The 20,102-nt window shown below is 35.9% G+C and overlaps 1 protein-coding gene across 1 annotated transcript; it reads right to left on the reverse strand.

The window, feature by feature from the left end:
* Nucleotides 1-985: 985 nt before the first annotated feature.
* Nucleotides 986-18,663, reverse strand: LOC107591280 (D(3) dopamine receptor-like). Its single transcript, XM_016280393.1, has 8 exons — nt 18,618-18,663; nt 17,558-17,858; nt 14,568-14,680; nt 12,682-12,818; nt 7,679-7,872; nt 5,614-5,685; nt 3,502-3,865; nt 986-1,201 (listed from the first exon to the last, which is right to left on the reverse strand). Exons 1-8 carry the CDS (start codon nt 18,656-18,658, stop codon nt 1,005-1,007), a joined length of 1,419 nt encoding a protein of 472 aa, XP_016135879.1. The 5' UTR covers nt 18,659-18,663; the 3' UTR covers nt 986-1,004.
* Between the last annotated feature and the right edge of the window lie 1,439 nt (nt 18,664-20,102).

Consider the following 20,102-nt stretch of genomic DNA (forward strand, 5'->3'; position numbering starts at 1 on the left):
GAATGATTTCTTAAAAGATCATATGATACTGGGACTGGAGTAATGGCTGATGAAAATTCTGCATTGTCATCACAGGAATAAATTACATTTTAAAATATATAAAAATTGGAAACATTTCTTTTAAATTATAATAGTATTACTGCTTTTACTGTATGTTTGATAAAAGAAATGCATCTTGATGAGCATAAGAGACTTCTTTCAAAAAGAACAAAAATCTTACGAACCCCAAAATTTTGAACATTAGTGTATGTGTATGTATTTGTATATATTTATATAAATATTATTTGTATCTCAAATTTGATGAGGCCTATGCAAAATGGACATAAAGCTTCCATGTATATATTTCAGATGACACCAGGGCTTATGGGATTCAATGCTTTAATTCACAGCACAAAATCATGTTTCATCCATAACAATCATCACCATCTCTTCTCTTTTCTATCCTGATATGCAGTTGGATCACGAAACTTGCCCTTAGGAGGGAGAAACCATTAAAGGCACAACACAGTCTTGGATCTTTTACTGCTTCACGCTCCTCTGGTCCACCTGCTTTATGGTCCCTTTGACAAATCACTAGCCTTTGTAGCCACATAAATAGTTTTCCTTTGCTGTTTTACAGTTTCAGGCAAAACTCAATTCAGTTTCATTCAGTGGTGTGACACATGCAAACACATGATGACCTCAGACTTAGCTCCGCATGCGACAAGATGGTGAGATGGAAAATACGGTCCAGAAGATATTCTAGGCTTTGTTGTTGAGTGTGAAGCACCATCTGGAACTCCAGATTGGTCTGTTGTCTCAAAATGATCTATGGAGTTTGAAGAAGATTCAGACGAACGCTAATCGACCAATTCCAAGTGTAGTGCACTTTGTAGTGAATTTGAATCACCTTCAGATTATTCAAGGTCTTTAATATCCCCCGCATATGGCACTTTGTATCCCAAAATTGAATCCATAATGTCTGGAAGCTGCATTGAGCATTATATGGGAGTATAGCCAATGGTTTAGCAACTCAGGATTTTAATAAAGGCTCTGCGGAACTCGATGTTGAACGTGGTGTAGATGACTGGATTGAGAGCGCTGTTGACGTAGCCGAGCCAAGTGAAGGCGTTGTAGACCTCAGGAGGAATGTGACAAGCTCTGCAGTGAGTGTTTAGGATGTGGGTCACAAAGAAGGGCAGCCAGCAAATAAGAAAAACCCCTGCAAGACAAAAACCACAAACAATGAATAAACAGAAACACATAACAGCCAAATGTGGCAACATCCATTTTGAAAAGAGCTAAAAGTGCATTTCTTCTGTGATGCACTGAAGAAATAAAGCCATGAGGCGTTTTAGATGAATTACTCCTTGAACTTCAACTTCTAAGTGTTTTCTGAAAATGGCAAACTGCTTTGTTGGATTTTAAATAAAAAAACAGGTGTTATTAGCACTCAAAAACCTTGACCACTGGCAAAATAGTCATGTGACAACCCTGACGAACTGACTTTGAACTGAGGCTGCTGAGCCATTCCCTCGATCCAAGACATCTGTCTCCATGAGTGTGATTTAATTTCCTCCTCAATAGCAGGCATCTCAGATTACCATCAATGTCATTTATCACTTTACAGAAAACTGACTCATGGGTCATCAGTCGACAGTAATAGAGCCAAATTGGTTATTTGGTACTTTATGTTGTATAAAACTAGTATGTTGGAGTCTGACTATACTCTGTAGGTGTTGCATGAAGCTACTGGCATCTTAGTTTTTCCCCAGGTGGCTTCTTATCGCAGTCTGACGAGCTGTAGCACATGCCAGACGCAGACTGAGCTTCACAGAGCGACTCTGAAACCCACTTTCAAAATGTCAGATGAGAAACTAAGTGAATCATTGATTGAAAAAAATAGTATAGTGGCATGTGCTCGGGTTGAAGGGGGGAGGCGTCAGGACATCTCATATGAAAGAAAAACAATTTTGCAATAGTGAAGATAAAAATCACGGAATCAATTGGCTGTAAGCAATCAGCAAGACGATGAATTTCATAAATTACATGTCCCTCCCCATCACCTCTGAGACGTGTGAGAGGAAGGAATATCAGTGTTGAAAATGATGTGCGACAGAGGTCAAGTTAATCAAGTCAGTGAAATTACAAAATAAAATGCTGATAGCTTCACCTGGGATTTGATCACGGGACTTCTTATTCTCAATGTGTCACACCACTAGACTTGTTTATTATTATTTACAATACTTTTCAAAAGTTTGGGGTCAGTAATTTTTTTTAAAGGGATAATTCACCCAAAAATGAAAATTGTCATTGATTACTCACCCTCATGTCATTCCAAACCCGTAAGATCTCAGTTCATCTTTGGAACACAAAATGTGCATGCACATGATTTTTCTGCATGTAAACAATGCATGCGTTACACCTTGTTTACATTTAGAGGAAAGCATGCACATGCATCGTGATACACTCCAAAATTATTTCACAGTATTCCTGTTTTTACTGTATTTTTAATAAAATAAATGCAGCTTTGGCATAAAGAAACTTCTTTCACAAACAATAAAAAATCTTACCGACCCCAAACTTTTTAAAAGTAGCTCTTCTTTTGTATCTTTGACCTTCAATTTAATCTAAGTGATCGTTTATTGTAACTTATTATATAATGAATATATGATCTCACCTGGGGCACCAAGGGAAAACAGACAAGTGAGTTTAACCTTGAAAATTATGAATACAAATGGCCTTGGGCTAAAACAAGATAGAATTTAAAGTGAGACAATTTTCAAGTTCGGCGTAAATTAAATGTCGCTTCACTGTGTCACTGTTGTCATGATGCTCAGGGCGACAAATGGAAGTAAAAAAAAAACAAATCAGTATGCAAATAAGTGCAAGAAGCAAGACCAAACACAATGAAGTATGCAAATTTTACAGTGATGCCATTACTGTTGAATGGCAAATGTTCTGACAATGTTAACCAATGGGATTTTCCAACATGATGAAATTACTGCCAGAGAGTTTTACTGTATTTAAGCTGAAATGTATTTGTAGAAAATTGTGAAAAATAAAAAGTAGTAAGATGAATATCAATAGCTCAGTAATGAGGGAAAGTGTATGGTCTCTCTTCACTTTAAAGGGATAGTGCACCTCAAAATGAAAGTTCTGTCATTATTTACTCACCCTCAAGTGGTTCCAACTTGACAGTTGCTGGTCCCCACTGACTTCCATAGTATGAAAAAAATACTATGGAAGTCGATGGGGACCAGAAACTGTTTGGTTATACACATTGTTCAAAATTTCTTCTTTTGTGTTCAGTAGAAGAATGAAATTCATACAGGTTTGTAACAACTTGAGCATGATTAAATATGACAGAATTTAAATTTTTTTGGGTGAACTATCCCTTTAAAGGAGAAGCATGTAATTTCTGCACCACTAATCACACCAGAAATGCTAAAATAAAATGTTTTTTGTTATAAACCTAGGAATCTAATAATAGAGCCTGTACAAGCAGGACAAGCCTCTCACCCAGAACGATGGCCAACATCTGTGTGGCTTTCTTTTCCTTGGAGTGCATACTTCTACAGCGGACCTGACTGGGACACACCACGACGCGAGCGGGCCGAGGTGGATGCAGGGTGGTGTGTGTGCGTCCGTTTGACAGCTTCTTCACCTCGCAGCTCCTAACTGTCACCTGCTCCTCATCCCCACCCTCCTCTTCCTCACGGTTTGCATCTTGCTCAGTACGAGCAAAGGATGCCTGGCTGATGCTGCAGTAGTTCAGTGTTATCACAGGAGGTAGCAGCGAGTTCTCGGCAGGGGCGGTTTGAGGCCGCTTACGCCACGGGCAGCTGGCGAGGAGCCGCGGACGGATCACCTGCTCCTTGGTTTCCTGAACAGATAGGAAGATGAAACGCAAGCAAGCAAACTTCAAGGTGCGCTGCATATCTTTATTCCTGCAAGCATGTCTGTTCTATAATTAATTAGCACAAGGAGGTATGCTGTCCTCATTTCCTCGAATAGAATGATATCGTCTCAAGGACTACTGAGTATTTTTGTTGCAATATGAAGCTGATTTCACATCACCTTACACATTTGGACTAGTTTTGAAATGCTTTCTTGACTTTGCAATTCCGTAAGAAAGGGCAATGAACCAGTAACCCTCTGGCTACTAACTACACATTTGCTGTATTTCCAGCCATATCTTATTAAAATCACTCATGTATAATTTTCAGTAACCTAACCTTCTCATTGGATATAAAGTAGTAATGAGAAATACACTACATTATTGAAAATTAGACTTTTAAAAAGTTATTTAAAAAGCTTTTAGATTTTTAGTCCAAGAAGATAGTGGATTATCTTTCTCAAATCAACAAAAATAAACAGCAAAAAAGTCTTATTTTCCATTAAAAATATTAAAACCTCTTTAAAACAAGAAAAATTTACTTTGATTATTAAAGTTTTTTTTTCTTCTTAAATTTGATTTAATGGATTTTTCTCACCTTAATAGTAAAATGTTTTTGTCTTGTTTTAAACATATATGTAACAAAATGTTGTCACTTTTAGATGTTTTTTCTGAATATCTTATGAAATGTTATTTCTAAAGTAATATCTAATTATTAAAAAAGAAAAAAAATAAGTTATTCTATTATATGGTTATTATTATGTATTTTAAATATAATAAACTTTTATATTTTTTTCTATATATAATGTACTTTATCATTCAAAAGTTTGGGGTCATTATGATGATTTTATATATTTATTCAGCAAGAATGTATTAAATTGATCACAAGTATCAGCAAAAACATTTATGATGTTTCAAAAGATTTCTATTTCAAATAAATTAAAATATGTCTCCACTAAAGTGTTTAGCAGTACAACTGTTTTTAAGATTGATAATGATAAGAAATGTTTATTGAGCACCATATCAGCATATTAGAATGATTTCTGAAGGATCATGTGATACTGAAGACTGGAGAAATAGCTGCTGAAAATTCAGCTTTGCCATCACAGGAGTAAATTACATTTTAAAATATATTAAAATAATTATAATAATATTTTTGTAAATAATCAGCATTGGTGAGCAGAAGAGATTAAAAAAAAAAAAAAGTATCACCCTTAAACTTTTAAACTCTCCCGTTGCACAAATGCAAATATCTCTTTAATGCAAATATCTTCTCAATCACATTGCATCTCCTCTTTTTGTCAATTAATCAATATCTCCCTTCTTTATATCACAGCTCTGATCCCTAGGCCTCAACTAACAGCTACACACTTCCTGTGGCTCCCTACCAAAGCTTGTGAGTCCTAACTTTGATGTGCCTCCTGTGGAAACATTTTCGACAAACAGAGTGTGCCAGGGAAGGGAGTAAATCACCAGCCAGAGCAAGTTGGGGGCCATACGTCAGAGCCACAAATTTTCAGTTCACAGCTTACAGCCGCGGGGATAAGTCTGTGGAGGCACGGCAACAGAAACGCACTTGCTATGCTAAAACAGGAGGGAGAATGCTGCCAGCAATCTCAAAATACCTTGTAAGATTTCTTCACAGGCTCTGTTGCTCTGAGAAGCCTAATTTCATGCAAGATTAGAGTAGTCACACATTTCTGTACACGCATGCAGACACACAATGGTATACTCACATTTATCACATTGATCCTGATGGGGGAAAGGTCTCTTTTCTCTTTGTGAGTGTCGTCTTGTAAACACGTCTCCTGTGGAGAAATGTTAAAGATTCAGCATTTGGAAAACAAAGGCAATGCAAAAGAATGTAAAATTAATTTGGGGAGGAGAAAAAGACAGGAAAAGATGCCAGGATCAAGGCAGGGAAATTGAAGTAGGCCGCTATTGAAAAAAAAATGGATGCTAACAGTGGACTGTGTCGTTTTACTGAAGCCCAATATATGACTGGAATGGATCATCTATCTCACTTAAATAGAATTATCATTAATAACCTTAATTGAACAGAGTTAACATTAATCAGAACAAATCTGTCTTCATCATCTATTATGACTCTAAGGCTCCAGTTGTTCTCCATCCACATCTAAGACAGATACTGAAACTCATCGAACCCCCAACAGTATTATTTTATTTATTTTAAAACTGTAGTTTTAGTTACTTTTTAAGTGCTTTTTGTCATTTTTATTAATCTTTTTTTATTTCAGTTTGTTTCAGCAATTTTACTTAAACTTATTTTAGTTATTTGCCAAGGCAAAATTTGTAAGTTAAAATTTTTTGTCTAATATTTTAGTTGAACATTTTTCATACCAAACCAAAAAACTACAGTAGAACAAATAAATAAGAAATGCTACATACATTATATAAAGTAATCAAATTTATAAAAACTATTATAAAAATATACACTTCACTGTGTAAATTAAATATATATATTTCTTATTATTAAAGTTTCAAAAGTCATTTAGTAAAGAGCAGAAAGAGTTTTTCTCTTTTGTTGTTGTTTGATTAACATGAATGACAGACAGCAGGAATATTAGACTGCTGTCACTTTAAGAGCTTCCCGGTGTGTTTTCTTTCTCAGCTGTTTGCTTCCACTTATGACCTACTGTGTTTACGAGGATACTTAACAAAGATGGGTATTTTGGACACAAAGAAGTTTGTGTATTTAACCCTTCAAGGCCCTATTAAGCAGCAAAAAACCCTCAGTTTAACATTCCCACACTATATGAGCACTGTCTTCACATGCGCACGCCTCTCTGACAGCGCTCAGAAACAGTCTCTCAGACAGTGCACACATATAGTGAAATGAGTTCTCTTTCGCTGCTGATTGGGTTTTAATGGCTTAAAATCACTTGTTTTTAAACTGCAATTCTTAAAAACACTCAAAATCTCTACCGGTTAATCATGTCTACCCGTATATCGCCCACCCCTATTTTTTCTAATAAGTCCAGGGACGATTTTTGAATAACAATATCAGACCACATTGATTTTCTTTGAAATTACAAAAAAAGACATTTTTAAAAATATCTTTTTAGTCACACAAGTTTGGAATGACATGAATGATGACGGTTTTAATTTTTGAGTAAACCATTTCTTTAATAAAACTCCCAAAGCTGATTGTTTGGTTTAAAATATGAGCAGTACAAAACCCAGTTCTGTAAATCAATTTACAGCTCATAAATGTAAGTCTGTGCTTGGACTTCATTTTCTTTATTTTCAAGTTAGATAGAATGGGAAAAGGAGCCTTTTTAACAGGAAGAAAAATATTCAGGGCAGCCTACAAAGCCTTTTCTCCATATCAAATTTTGCTCCAGTTAGCTGGAACTAAATCTTGCAATAAACTTCCTAGGGCGCGTAGCTGAATGGCTTTTCTGGAACTTTTCCAAAGACCTGACTGTGCATCTCACTCTCACAGGAAGGCAATGATACAAAGGCTCTATCCGCTGATAGGGAGAGTTGTTTCACTGAATAAAACAACCAAGTAATGTTTCCTAACAAAGACAGACTGGATTCCAGGCTTCTTTGAATTTAAGTGAAATGTAATACCGAGTTTCGATCCGAGATTGCCTGCTACTGATTCAAGTTGGAGCTTAGATGTGTTTCTAATCTATACTTACCACCGGTAACTGATACTTCTAGTCATAATGCACAGTTATTGGTGGATTACGTGTGTTGGAAGTAGAGCAGAGAATCCAAAACAGTTTGAGGAGATCATCTGTGGAGGTGAAATGTGAGAATATCTACTCTTACCGCAGATGGTGGTAGAGATGATGGCTGAACTTTGCCACTGCCTTGACGGAAGGTGATTCTCTTCCGTCTCCTTCTGAGAAAGATGTAGATGCGCACATAGACCAGAAGGGTCACCACGAATGGCAAGTAAAACGACACCACAGAGGAGTAGATAACAAAATCGGGATTTGAAATCGAGCACACTGTAGGGTCATCTGCAAAAACAAACACACAACATATTTGTCATACTTAATACATTTAGTCGTTGTTGTGATTCTTTTGTTTGCTGTAATAACACAGACTGCTGTCACTTTAAGAGCTTCCCGGTGTGTTTTCTTTCTCAGCTGTTTGCTTCCACTTATGACCTACTGTGTTTACGAGGATACTAACAAAGATGGGTATTTTGGACACAAAGAAGTTTGTGTATTTAACCCTTCAAGGCCCTATTAAGCGGCAAAAAACCCTCAGTTTAACATTCCCACACTATATGAGCACTGTCTTCACATGCGCACGCCTCTCTGACAGCGCTCAGAAACAGTCTCTCAGACAGTGCACACATATAGTGAAATGAGTTCTCTTTCGCTGCTGATTGGGTTTTAATGGCTTAAAATCACTTGTTTTTAAACTGCAATTCTTAAAAACACTCAAAATCTCTACCGGTTAATCATGTCTACCCGTATATCGCCCACCCCTATTTTTTCTAATAAGTCCAGGGACGATTTTTGAATAACAATATCAGACCACATTGATTTTCTTTGAAATTACAAAAAAAGACATTTTTAAAAATATCTTTTTAGTCACACAAGTTTGGAATGACATGAATGATGACGGTTTTAATTTTTGAGTAAACCATTTCTTTAATAAAACTCCCAAAGCTGATTGTTTGGTTTAAAATATGAGCAGTACAAAACCCAGTTCTGTAAATCAATTTACAGCTCATAAATGTAAGTCTGTGCTTGGACTTCATTTTCTTTATTTTCAAGTTAGATAGAATGGGAAAAGGAGCCTTTTTAACAGGAAGAAAAATATTCAGGGCAGCCTACAAAGCCTTTTCTCCATATCAAATTTTGCTCCAGTTAGCTGGAACTAAATCTTGCAATAAACTTCCTAGGGCGCGTAGCTGAATGGCTTTTCTGGAACTTTTCCAAAGACCTGACTGTGCATCTCACTCTCACAGGAAGGCAATGATACAAAGGCTCTATCCGCTGATAGGGAGAGTTGTTTCACTGAATAAAACAACCAAGTAATGTTTCCTAACAAAGACAGACTGGATTCCAGGCTTCTTTGAATTTAAGTGAAATGTAATACCGAGTTTCGATCCGAGATTGCCTGCTACTGATTCAAGTTGGAGCTTAGATGTGTTTCTAATCTATACTTACCACCGGTAACTGATACTTCTAGTCATAATGCACAGTTATTGGTGGATTACGTGTGTTGGAAGTAGAGCAGAGAATCCAAAACAGTTTGAGGAGATCATCTGTGGAGGTGAAATGTGAGAATATCTACTCTTACCGCAGATGGTGGTAGAGATGATGGCTGAACTTTGCCACTGCCTTGACGGAAGGTGATTCTCTTCCGTCTCCTTCTGAGAAAGATGTAGATGCGCACGTAGACCAGAAGGGTCACTATGAACGGCAAGTAAAACGACACCACAGAGGAGTAGATAACAAAATCGGGATTTGAAATCGAGCACACTGTAGGGTCATCTGCAAAAACAAACACACAACATATTTGTCATACTTAATACATTTAGTCGTTGTTGTGATTCTTTTGTTTGCTGTAATAACACCAGTAAAATATTCCATTGTCTAACATAAAGTAATTAAGATCACAGATATGAGGTAATAAGTCAGTGTGGATGTATGTAATGATGCCAGCTGTGTTGGAAGTATAATCAATACTCTTATCAGCAGTAATCTGCGATGTATAAAATTGTTTCTGCGGCAGCATAATTAGAGCCTCAAAGTCCTTCTCTCGCATCTGCAGTACATGCAGCCAAAGCAGAACAAATCGCATGCATATCTAGGAGGCTTGTGTGTGTGTGAGAGAGAGATGACATTCATTATATCTCACCGTGAAACTAATTAACTGATTACTCTAATTAAATGGAAGGTTAATTTCTTCGCAAACTAATTTATCGACATCTGATAGAAGCTCACTGAAAGCTATAGCTATAAAATTAGCCCTCAAGATAAACACTCTAGTGCTTTATTGTATTTTGAAACTACATGGTTGAGGAAGCTATTTGTAGATTATCAAACTATACATCATGTAAAGTAGTTGATTAACAGTCAAGCTACGCTTTTGATAGTTAGTTAGATATACTACAAACTTCTAAAGACAAGTTGTTAACTTCATTAAAGCTTAAAAACTGAAATTTGTGTTTATTGGTTTTTGGTCAATGGATATTATTAAAAAACAAACTCTTTTTTGAGAAAAGTCTCATCCTCACTAACAGTATTGGGGGTACACCCAGTAACGTAGTACTTGTAGTACAAGTAGTAGTACAAGTTACGTAATCAGATTACTTTTTTCAAGTAACTAGTAAAGTAACACTTTACTTTTTAATTTGCAAGAAAATATCTGAGGTACCTTTTCAAACATTTGTGTTTCTTTTTTTGGCTGACATTAATTTACATTTCCTTCAGCCTGAGGCTTATTTGTTTCACTTTTGCTGTGAAAGGGCTTTTACATTGGCCAAAAATATAACTTTTTTATATTAAAAACAAACAAGCAAGCCCAGCCCAGATTTAAAAAGTGACATAATGCATTACTTTACATTAAAAGTAACTTAAGTAACGTAATTAGTAACTTATGGGAGTAACGCAGTATTGTAATGCATTACTTTTAAAAGTAACTTCCCTCAACACTGCTCACTAAGATTGAATTTCTTTGATCAGAAATCAAATAAAAACAGTAAAATTGTGACCTATTATTATAATTTAAATAACTGTTTTCTATTTTAATATATTTTAAAAGCATATTAGAAAATTCAGTTACTGAAAATTCAACTTTGCATTCACACAATTAAATTGCATTTTAAAATATATTCAAATAGACAGCAGTTCATTTGAATTGTAATAATATTTCCCCAATTGTATTTATTTCACTGTATTTTTGATCAAATAAATTCAGCCTGGGTGAGCATAAAGGACTTCTTTCAAAAACATTAAAAATCTGAATTATTCCAACATTTTGAATCTTATTTAAGTGTACTACTATAAGTTGGCAAAATTAACCGTTCGCAAGTTTATGCATTTGAAGTTTATAGTCTCTCTTTTCTAAGAAAATTGACAAAAATATTGATGACTCATCTATGATGACTCATGTACAACGCAGATTTTTGTCCAATCAAATGCTCTCATTAATGAGAACGTCCCGCCCCAATACCAGCTGCAGTGCTACACCTTTAGGTGATGTAATTCATGTTTAGTATCTTTTTATTTTATTTGGCCCAAAAACAACAGCATTAAACTGAAACAGTTGTAACAATAAGATTGAACCAAATATTTTTTTACAAAAAAGTTGTAAATGCTTCACAATGACTTCAAAGCCAGGTCTGAAATGAATCAGTGACTCTGTGATTTACTGTCCTGCTATTAAAGCCTTGCTGCTTTTATATGTTACTCCCAATACTGATTCTAAAACATATCTTGATTAAATTTATCACTCTTATTTCCAAATCCATTAGATTTTTACAAGATTTAATGGCAGCACTTCATTTTCACACCAGTGGACAATAGTGCTGGTTCTCAACTTATTTTGCTTCAGGAAGCAGATTGTATTAGTCATACTAACTATGCATGGTCATATGGTTATTTGCATTTTATTTAGCATTATTTTCCCCTGAGCCCAGATTTAAAAAGTGACATAATGCATTACTTTACATTAAAAGTAACTTAAGTAACGTAATTAGTAACTTATGGGAGTAACGCAGTATTGTAACGCATTACTTTTAAAAGTAACTTCCCTCAACACTGCTCACTAAGATTGAATTTCTTTGATCAGAAATCAAATAAAAACAGTAAAATTGTGACCTATTATTATAATTTAAATAACTGTTTTCTATTTTAATATATTTTAAAAGCATATTAGAAAATTCAGTTACTGAAAATTCAACTTTGCATTCACACAATTAAATTGCATTTTAAAATATATTCAAATAGACAGCAGTTCATTTGAATTGTAATAATATTTCCCCAATTGTATTTATTTCACTGTATTTTTGATCAAATAAATTCAGCCTGGGTGAGCATAAAGGACTTCTTTCAAAAACATTAAAAATCTGAATTATTCCAACATTTTGAATCTTATTTAAGTGTACTACTATAAGTTGGCAAAATTAACCGTTCGCAAGTTTATGCATTTGAAGTTTATAGTCTCTCTTTTCTAAGAAAATTGACAAAAATATTGATGACTCATCTATGATGACTCATGTACAACGCAGATTTTTGTCCAATCAAATGCTCTCATTAATGAGAACGTCCCGCCCCAATACCAGCTGCAGTGCTACACCTTTAGGTGATGTAATTCATGTTTAGTATCTTTTTATTTTATTTGGCCCAAAAACAACAGCATTAAACTGAAACAGTTGTAACAATAAGATTGAACCAAATATTTTTTTACAAAAAAGTTGTAAATGCTTCACAATGACTTCAAAGCCAGGTCTGAAATGAATCAGTGACTCTGTGATTTACTGTCCTGCTATTAAAGCCTTGCTGCTTTTATATGTTACTCCCAATACTGATTCTAAAACATATCTTGATTAAATTTATCACTCTTATTTCCAAATCCATTAGATTTTTACAAGATTTAATGGCAGCACTTCATTTTCACACCAGTGGACAATAGTGCTGGTTCTCAACTTATTTTGCTTCAGGAAGCAGATTGTATTAGTCATACTAACTATGCATGGTCATATGGTTATTTGCATTTTATTTAGCATTATTTTCCCCTGTAGAACACCTATGACCCGTTTTTGAGTCACAACCCACTAGTTGAGCTAGAGAAACATAGAAGCTCACCTGTAGTGTTGAATCCAAACAGAAGGGGGCAGGAGACTGCAAAAGCAAGGACCCAAACTGTTGCAATCATGACTGAAACCCTTTTGCGGGAGCTGTGAGTGGTGTTGTATAGCACTGGCATCACCACAGCCGTATACCTTTACAGACACAAGAATTCATCTCAGAAGAAATGGGAATGCTGATTAAAAAAAAGGTCACACTCACTGAAGCATGAAAAGTATTTGAGAGTTATGAGATTAAACAAAATTTTTAAACGACGCCGCAAAGTCATTTTTGAATACCACCATTCGTTCTGATATGAAAAAAAAGGATCAAACTCAATTTCAGATAAGCTTTCACAACAAAGCTTTTTTCCGCATCTGCCACAAAGTGTTAAAAAAAAATATCTGATTACAAATGAACACTGAAGGATATTGAAAAAGAATTTGCAACATCTATACACCGAAGAGGGATAAATTATGCTTGACTCTTTCAACAGAATGATGCACAAATGCAATTGTATTAGATTTTCGTGAGCGGTTTTTATATCTACTGCTCTTATAAGTACAGAATACCACAGAGGAAAGAGAGAGGTGAACCAGGCCAGTCTGAAAGGCATAATCAACCTAAATATGTTCTGTTCTCTCCCCCCAGCTGAATATTTCCCTGCACTCTATCTCATAACTTTTTGTCTTTTCTACGAAATCGTTTTCTCTCAGCCCTTCTGTTTTGTCCTTTATGATCAGCATCTCACCCTTGCCCTCCTCCAACTAATTAAACTTCTATACGTTTTCGCACTCATGCCATGCAATCAAAATTAAAACAAGGACCCCTCCCAGCTCTATGTATGAAGGTGATAATGATGCACCTGTCACTTGCTGATACCATATGAAAGGAATATTTTGGGTTAAGTAAAGGTCATTCAACAGCATTTTTGGCGTAATGTTGAATAGTTTCAACTCATCCCTTGTTTTATTAAAAAAAGAAGCAAAAACTGAGGTTACAGTAAAAATGCAGTCACATCGTTGTACGCAAATTTTTGTGGGCAAAATCCAGTCATTTCAGTAGGAATCCATGTGAATGGGAATTTCATGTGAATATGAAAGATTTCCTCGGTTCAGTTGGTCATGCAAATTTGCCACACTGACACTGTTTTATTAGATTTTTTGCTAAATTTTGCTTATGTGATTATACCATAAGACCATTTTTGGAGGATTTAAAAGCAGAAATGTGAAGCTTATAATTTTACATTGTAAATTACATTAATTAAAACTTGTGCATTATTTGAGCTTAAATAATTTGTAAGTTATTTGTTAAGTTATTTGTTTTTGTTATGGTAACAAACATTTAGAATTAGATAATTTTATACAGAAAAGGTTAAACTTTTTTACACTCTTGTTAATATGTATATTTTTATATTTGTTGTTATGTTTTTTTTGTGGCTTTACTATTGAAACTCTGATTATTTTATTGTTTACTGACTGGCCCCATTTAATTTCATATTAAGTGCGGGACGGTAACCCCCCTTTTTAAAGAAAAATAATAATTAATTTTGTGGTAACAATAAACATTATGCCACAAATGCAGTCGATTGAGTTTATTCTGAAAAAGATTCCAAAAAGGGGTTTTTGCAGTAATGCCAAAAACAATTTTTGGTTCCCCAAAAAACTTTGTGGTCAACTGTTCTTAAAAGAACCATTTTTTTTATTTAGTGGGAAGAACATTTTAATAATCTAATGAACCTTTATTCACTATAAAGAATATTTTGTGGATGGATGTTAAAGGTTCTTCATGGATGCCAACAAAGAACCTTTAAAAATAAAGGCTGCGTGTAGTAAACCCAGAATAATCAATTCCTAAAAAAGAAGTACAAAAAATCAAGCAGACTTTTATTACTAGCTCCCTACCTGTCGATGCTGATGGCACACAGGTTGAGTATGCTTGCAGTGCACATCATCACATCCAGGGTCACAAAAACATTGCAATATAAGCGACTGAAGAGCCAAGCTCCACCAACCACCTGCACAGGTACAACAGAGTCATATTAAGGGCCTAAATGCACAAAAAAATGAAAGACAATAGACAAAATATGCCCAACTGAGCAACTTATCTCTAGCCACACTGCCTCACCTATATGGTTTATTCACTGTAAGGAAGGGGAGAACTCTTTTTGAGAGTCCCACCTTTTATCCCACACTCGCTTTTCTAATAATGAATGCCCTACGGGCAAACAGACCCTTGGTCCATCTCTCAGAGGGCCTACAACAATAACGTCCATTCGAGTGGCCAGGGAGGTGTAATAAGGCTCCGGCAGAGATGAACGAACTGCATGCTGCAGAATCCGACTGCTAGGTGTTGTGCATCATGACAGGAAGATCTTCTTTTCTCCTTTCCTGTCACTAATCAAGAGCAGCACAATGCCTCCTGCAGCCATTCAAGAGACATGCAGCCAAATTTAACCGAGTAGGAAGGCTGTCTCTAAATGAAGGTTTTTAACCGTTACCACCAAAACCAGGGAGGAGTGAAGGAAATTTGATATTATTACACAGTAAAAATTGTACTGTAGTTGTAACTTAATGCATTCAGGTTGATTAAGACATGCTATATAATATTTTTACATTTTAATATAACAATATAATATTTTAAGATTTATAACCAGATGTAATGTAACATTTGCCAATTAATCAAACATTTAATGTTAAAATCCTTTCATGTTATTTTGGGGGTCAAAACATTGAGTTTTTCATTGATGGATGAAAGAATTTTATCCTTATCCAAAGTGAAAATTAATTATTGATCATTTAGAAGACATTGAATGAAGTATGACTTGACCGCTCTCCAGTCTATGCAGGGATGAAAACGCGGAAGACTAACTCGCCATAGGTTCCCTCTAGATTTCCCTATGGGCTTTTTATAATGGGGTTTTACAATTTATGAGTAAAATAAGGTCTATGGTAAACATAACTTGATGGTACTTGAATGTTTTGTTCTACAGTGTAAACGGCACACAGTCACACCCTGCACATTCTTATTTACATATTACAAACATATGGCTTTAAAACAATTATAACAGCTTCAAAAATTGCTTTTAATGTGCGTAATTTACATTCTAGAGCAAAATGTTGAAGTATCATCTTGGTACGACGTATACCACAGACCTTCATAAATGGAAAAACCCCAATATAAAACCCCATAAGAAAATCACTGGGTTTTGACGTCATCCATGCAGCACTCTCAAATATTGCTTTTTACTGATTATTGCTGATTTAAGTTTTGTTTCTTATGTCAATGTCTAGTAATCAACTACTGATTGAAGAAAATGATTGGAAGTCTTAACTGATCACAGCACAAATCTGTGGATCCCTCAAGACATGAAGTGGTTGTTTTTGCGTTCCACATGCAGATTTCGCATTGGTTTCAGTTGGTCATGCGAATTTGCCATGCTGACCAACAGAAAGCTGCTTGGTGTGAAAGAGGCTTCTTTGTGAGCTGTGCTTTATACATATCTTAACTATTGACAATAGACCTTGGACTTTTGTTTTGCAGCAATACTTTTGTTGACCTTATGACTTTTGTTTATTTCACCAATATGACTGTATCATAAGACACATGTTGGTTAAAGTTGGTCAATTTGCTGCATTGAGTAACAGAAAGCTGATTGGTTTGACAATGACTACATCAGTGTTTTTTATGTATAATCTGAGGGAATAATCAAAAGCACTCATCTAAACTGTCCACGCTTCCTCTCTCATATGTAGCATCCGAAAGTCTGATTCAGTCCAAAGAATCAGTTCATCCTAAACAGCCCTCTGAAAGTTGGAAGTCTGGTTTATTCTAGTGAGTCGACTCATCCTAAATGGTCATATCTCATATATAATGCTGGAAATCCAATTCATTCTAGTGAATTGGTTTGTTTGGAATCCAGATGATTCACCAATTTGAGTTCCTGTATATGTTTTCTGTAGACACACTTTTGTAAATCGGTATGTTTTTGATGTATTAAGTATAAATGTACTTGTTCAAGACTGACACTGTTCCAATTCACCCAAACTATCACCCAAAAAGGGTTGTTGTTTTTTTGGTTCCCAAAGAATCTTTCATTCTTAAAGGGATAGTTCACCCAAAAATGAAAATTACCCTATGATTTACTCACCTTCAAGCCATCCTAGGTGTATATGACATTCTTCTTTCAAACGAATACAATCAGAGTTATATTAAAAAAACATCCTGGCTCTTCCAAGCTTTATAATGGGAGTGGATGGTAGCCCAAAATTTGAAGTCCAAAAAATTGAACCAAAAAAGAAGTCCACACGGCTCCGGGGGGTTAATAAAGGCCTTCTGAAGCGATGCAATGCATTTGTGTAAGAAAAATATCCATATTTACAACTTTATGAACCTTAATCTCTAGCTTCTGCTAACTGTCATCATTCACGAGAGAGTGGCGTCCAGTGGATGACGTAGCATGTAGGTAAATGCGGTGACGAACACGGAAGTGACGAACGTGGAAGCGCAGAGGAGAGTATAAAGCTTGGAAGAGTCAGGATGTTTTTTAATATAACTCAGATTGTATTCGTCTGAAAGAAGAAAGTCATATACATCTATGGCTTGAGGGTATGAATCATGGGGTAATTTTCATTTTTGGGTGAACTAACTCTTTAAAAAAATAACAATTTTTTACTTAGACCTCAAGTAAAAGTTCAAAGAAGATTTTAATCATCTAAAGACCTTTTTCAACTATAAAGAAGCTTTTATCCATTGGAAAGGTTTTTATGTATTTTAATGAACCTCTTCATGGAACTGTCAATGCCAATAAAGAACCTTTTATTTTTGTATAGCAATAGTTGTCAATACCGAAATGCTCTGAACTATAGGCTATGATAGGTTATTGTCTACTCACTTCCAAATAGACCGCCCAGGGCATGACCAGTGAGGCAACCAAGAGATCAGCCACGGCCAAGCTGACCACCAGGTAATTGGTGGTGGTCTGGAGAGCTTTCTCTCTAAGCACAGCAATACACACCAGAACGTTCCCAAACACAATAGCCAGGATGAGTATGGAATAGAACATGGCATAGTAATTCCTCTTCACTTCTTCAATGCCTGATATCAGGCTGTAGTTTCCCTCAGGAGTGAGAGAATGTTCTGAGTCATTCCACTGCCATTCACTGCTGCTAAACATTGCCATGAGTGAGGAAGATCTGGGGAGAGAGAATAGTTTTTGACTTTGTGGATCATAACACAAACATCAAGGGACAGAAGTTTTGACAACCATATACTGTAACATTTCTAGTGTGTCTGAAACCTTGTTTATATGCAGACGTCCCTGGATTTTATATTCTGCAAAGAGACTCGGAAAACACTTGGCTGCTAGAGATATGACAAGTGTTCGGTGACTTCAGTTGACAGCCTTTCTGATTCAAAGTGCAGCTTTTATATCTTTGAAAATTCTGTTCAGCAATAAAAAAATCTTAATTTTTATCATAAAATTTTGCCGTTTGGTGATCCATGCTTGATTTGTCACATCAGAATACGTGATGTACACCTGTCTCCTCCAGTGAATTTTATGCAACCCTTTACATTTGGTTTATAATAAATTAATAAATAGATACATTAAGGCTAATAATGCACACATTGATTCAAGTAAAAAAACATATTTAAATAATGTCAGATGCATACAGCTCCGATAAACACATTATAATTCATTAATCTCAAAGTTTAACTAAATAACAAAAATCTTTAACATGGATGATAACTGATGTTCTAAGATGCATTGCAGATCAAAAAGTTGCAATTTTTATTTCCCAGTGCTGATATGAAGTCACCCATTGATAATCTGCACAAATGCGCCCTGAAAGCCAGTGTGAACTCATGCATTTATCCAGTGTTTTCTGGATTGCGTCTATTATCATTCTGTGCGTCATCCAAGCAGCAGATTACACAGTTTACAATGTGTCTACCTGTTAAGCTTCTCCAGCGTAGAACCGAGACATAACCACATCTGAACGCACTTTCTCTGAGATGAAAGTTATCGGTCCTGTCGCTCTTGGCGCGAGTCAGGGGAAAAAGGAGAAAGGGGCTCCATCCTCACCGCGCGCCGGGCGAGCACAGCATATGTGAAATTTACTAATGCACAGCTCCAAAAAAACTTCCACACGATGCCTTTGTGCTTTGAATAACTCCGTGCAGCCAGTATACAAATGGTTTCGCACAGAGCTTGATTCGCTCGGGTGGTTACAGTCGTGAGACGAGCTTCACTCCCGTCTCCAAGAGGTCTTTTACGCACGACGCATCTTTGTTCTCATTAGTTCAGTGCTTGATGGTAGATCAAATATATATTGAGGTAAATCCAAGTAGGTGATATAATAAAATAACATATCAAAAAGCCCAATTGTAAATCATGTCATGGCTCTAAAGGTATTCGCGTTCCGCTGACGTTTGTTCACGCTCAGGCTGTGATCACCAACGACTGTCTGAAAATAGCTGTTACCTGTGACAGACCCAGTGGACCTATTAACAGCACAATAGCTACAACAAGTTGACCTGATAATAGCACGTTAAAATGCATGTCTATTTAGAATGAAATGCGTAATATTGGGGGTACTGGACCGGGGCTAGTTGTCCCCAGCAGCAGCTCTACCTGGATCAGGTTGTCCGTCACTGTGATTGACGGTTGAAGTCTTCAGTCCACATGCTGAGATAACCGGTTTATTGAGAGCAAACACGCACAAACGACGTAAAAGCTGAAGAGATACCATCACTGGTGCCGCCACAATGACAGTGCAAATGAAAAGTCGGTCTGTCTGTTACCTGCTTTTACGGGTGAAGACAAGACAGATTATCTGCTGCCCTCTAGCGACATGTAAAGGACACCTGGAGGATATTTTCAGGAAGGATGAGACGATATGAGGGTACTTTTTGCCTTGTAATTAAACAGGCCAATATCTGATGTGATGTCTACAATGTACAGCGTTAAGGGATTCATGAGATAAAACAACAATAGCAGTGTTGCGCATCGCATTATCTTATTCAGGTTGCCAGATCCCTATTATTGATGACTGTTAGTTTTCCAAAAATGTGTGATATAAAAAAAATTGTTTTTTTACATGGTTAAACCCTGTATTATACAAAATATTTAATATATGTTAAAGAATACTTCCTTTAAATATAGTTTTGATTTTATTTTAGACTTAAACTTTTGTTTAAACTATTAGATGTATATAAAATCTTTGTAGTGTAAAAAGAGAAACATTCTACATATGATACAGTGCAGCGAAGAAGACTATAAACCTCGTTACTAAGTGTTGCCAGATCTTGCTGGAAAAACACCTGCTCGGGAAAAAATGTATAAATAAGACCATAGTCAACCATAGTAATGTGTGTATGTGTATGTGTACACGTCTCTCTCTCTCTCTCTCTCTCTGTAAATAATCTCTCTTTCATTC

Source organism: Sinocyclocheilus grahami, unplaced genomic scaffold (genome assembly GCF_001515645.1).
Source record: "Sinocyclocheilus grahami isolate Dianchi unplaced genomic scaffold, SAMN03320097.WGS_v1.1 scaffold139.1, whole genome shotgun sequence".
NCBI classification, from domain to species: Eukaryota; Metazoa; Chordata; class Actinopteri; order Cypriniformes; family Cyprinidae; genus Sinocyclocheilus; species Sinocyclocheilus grahami.

What these genes read in the sequence shown, in the direction of transcription:
- LOC107591280 (XM_016280393.1), bottom strand. Translation starts at nt 18,658, where the DNA reads ATGTGGTTATGTCTCGGTTCTACGCTGGAGAAGCTTAACAG. An exon ending in TGTGCCATCAGCATCGACAG is followed by an intron (nt 12,819 to 14,567) that starts GTAGGGAGCTAG and finishes GTGTCTGTAAAG; the next exon opens with GTATACGGCTGTGGTGATGC. An exon ending in CATCTCTACCACCATCTGCG is followed by an intron (nt 5,686 to 7,678) that starts GTAAGAGTAGAT and finishes ATTTCTCCACAG; the next exon opens with GAGACGTGTTTACAAGACGA.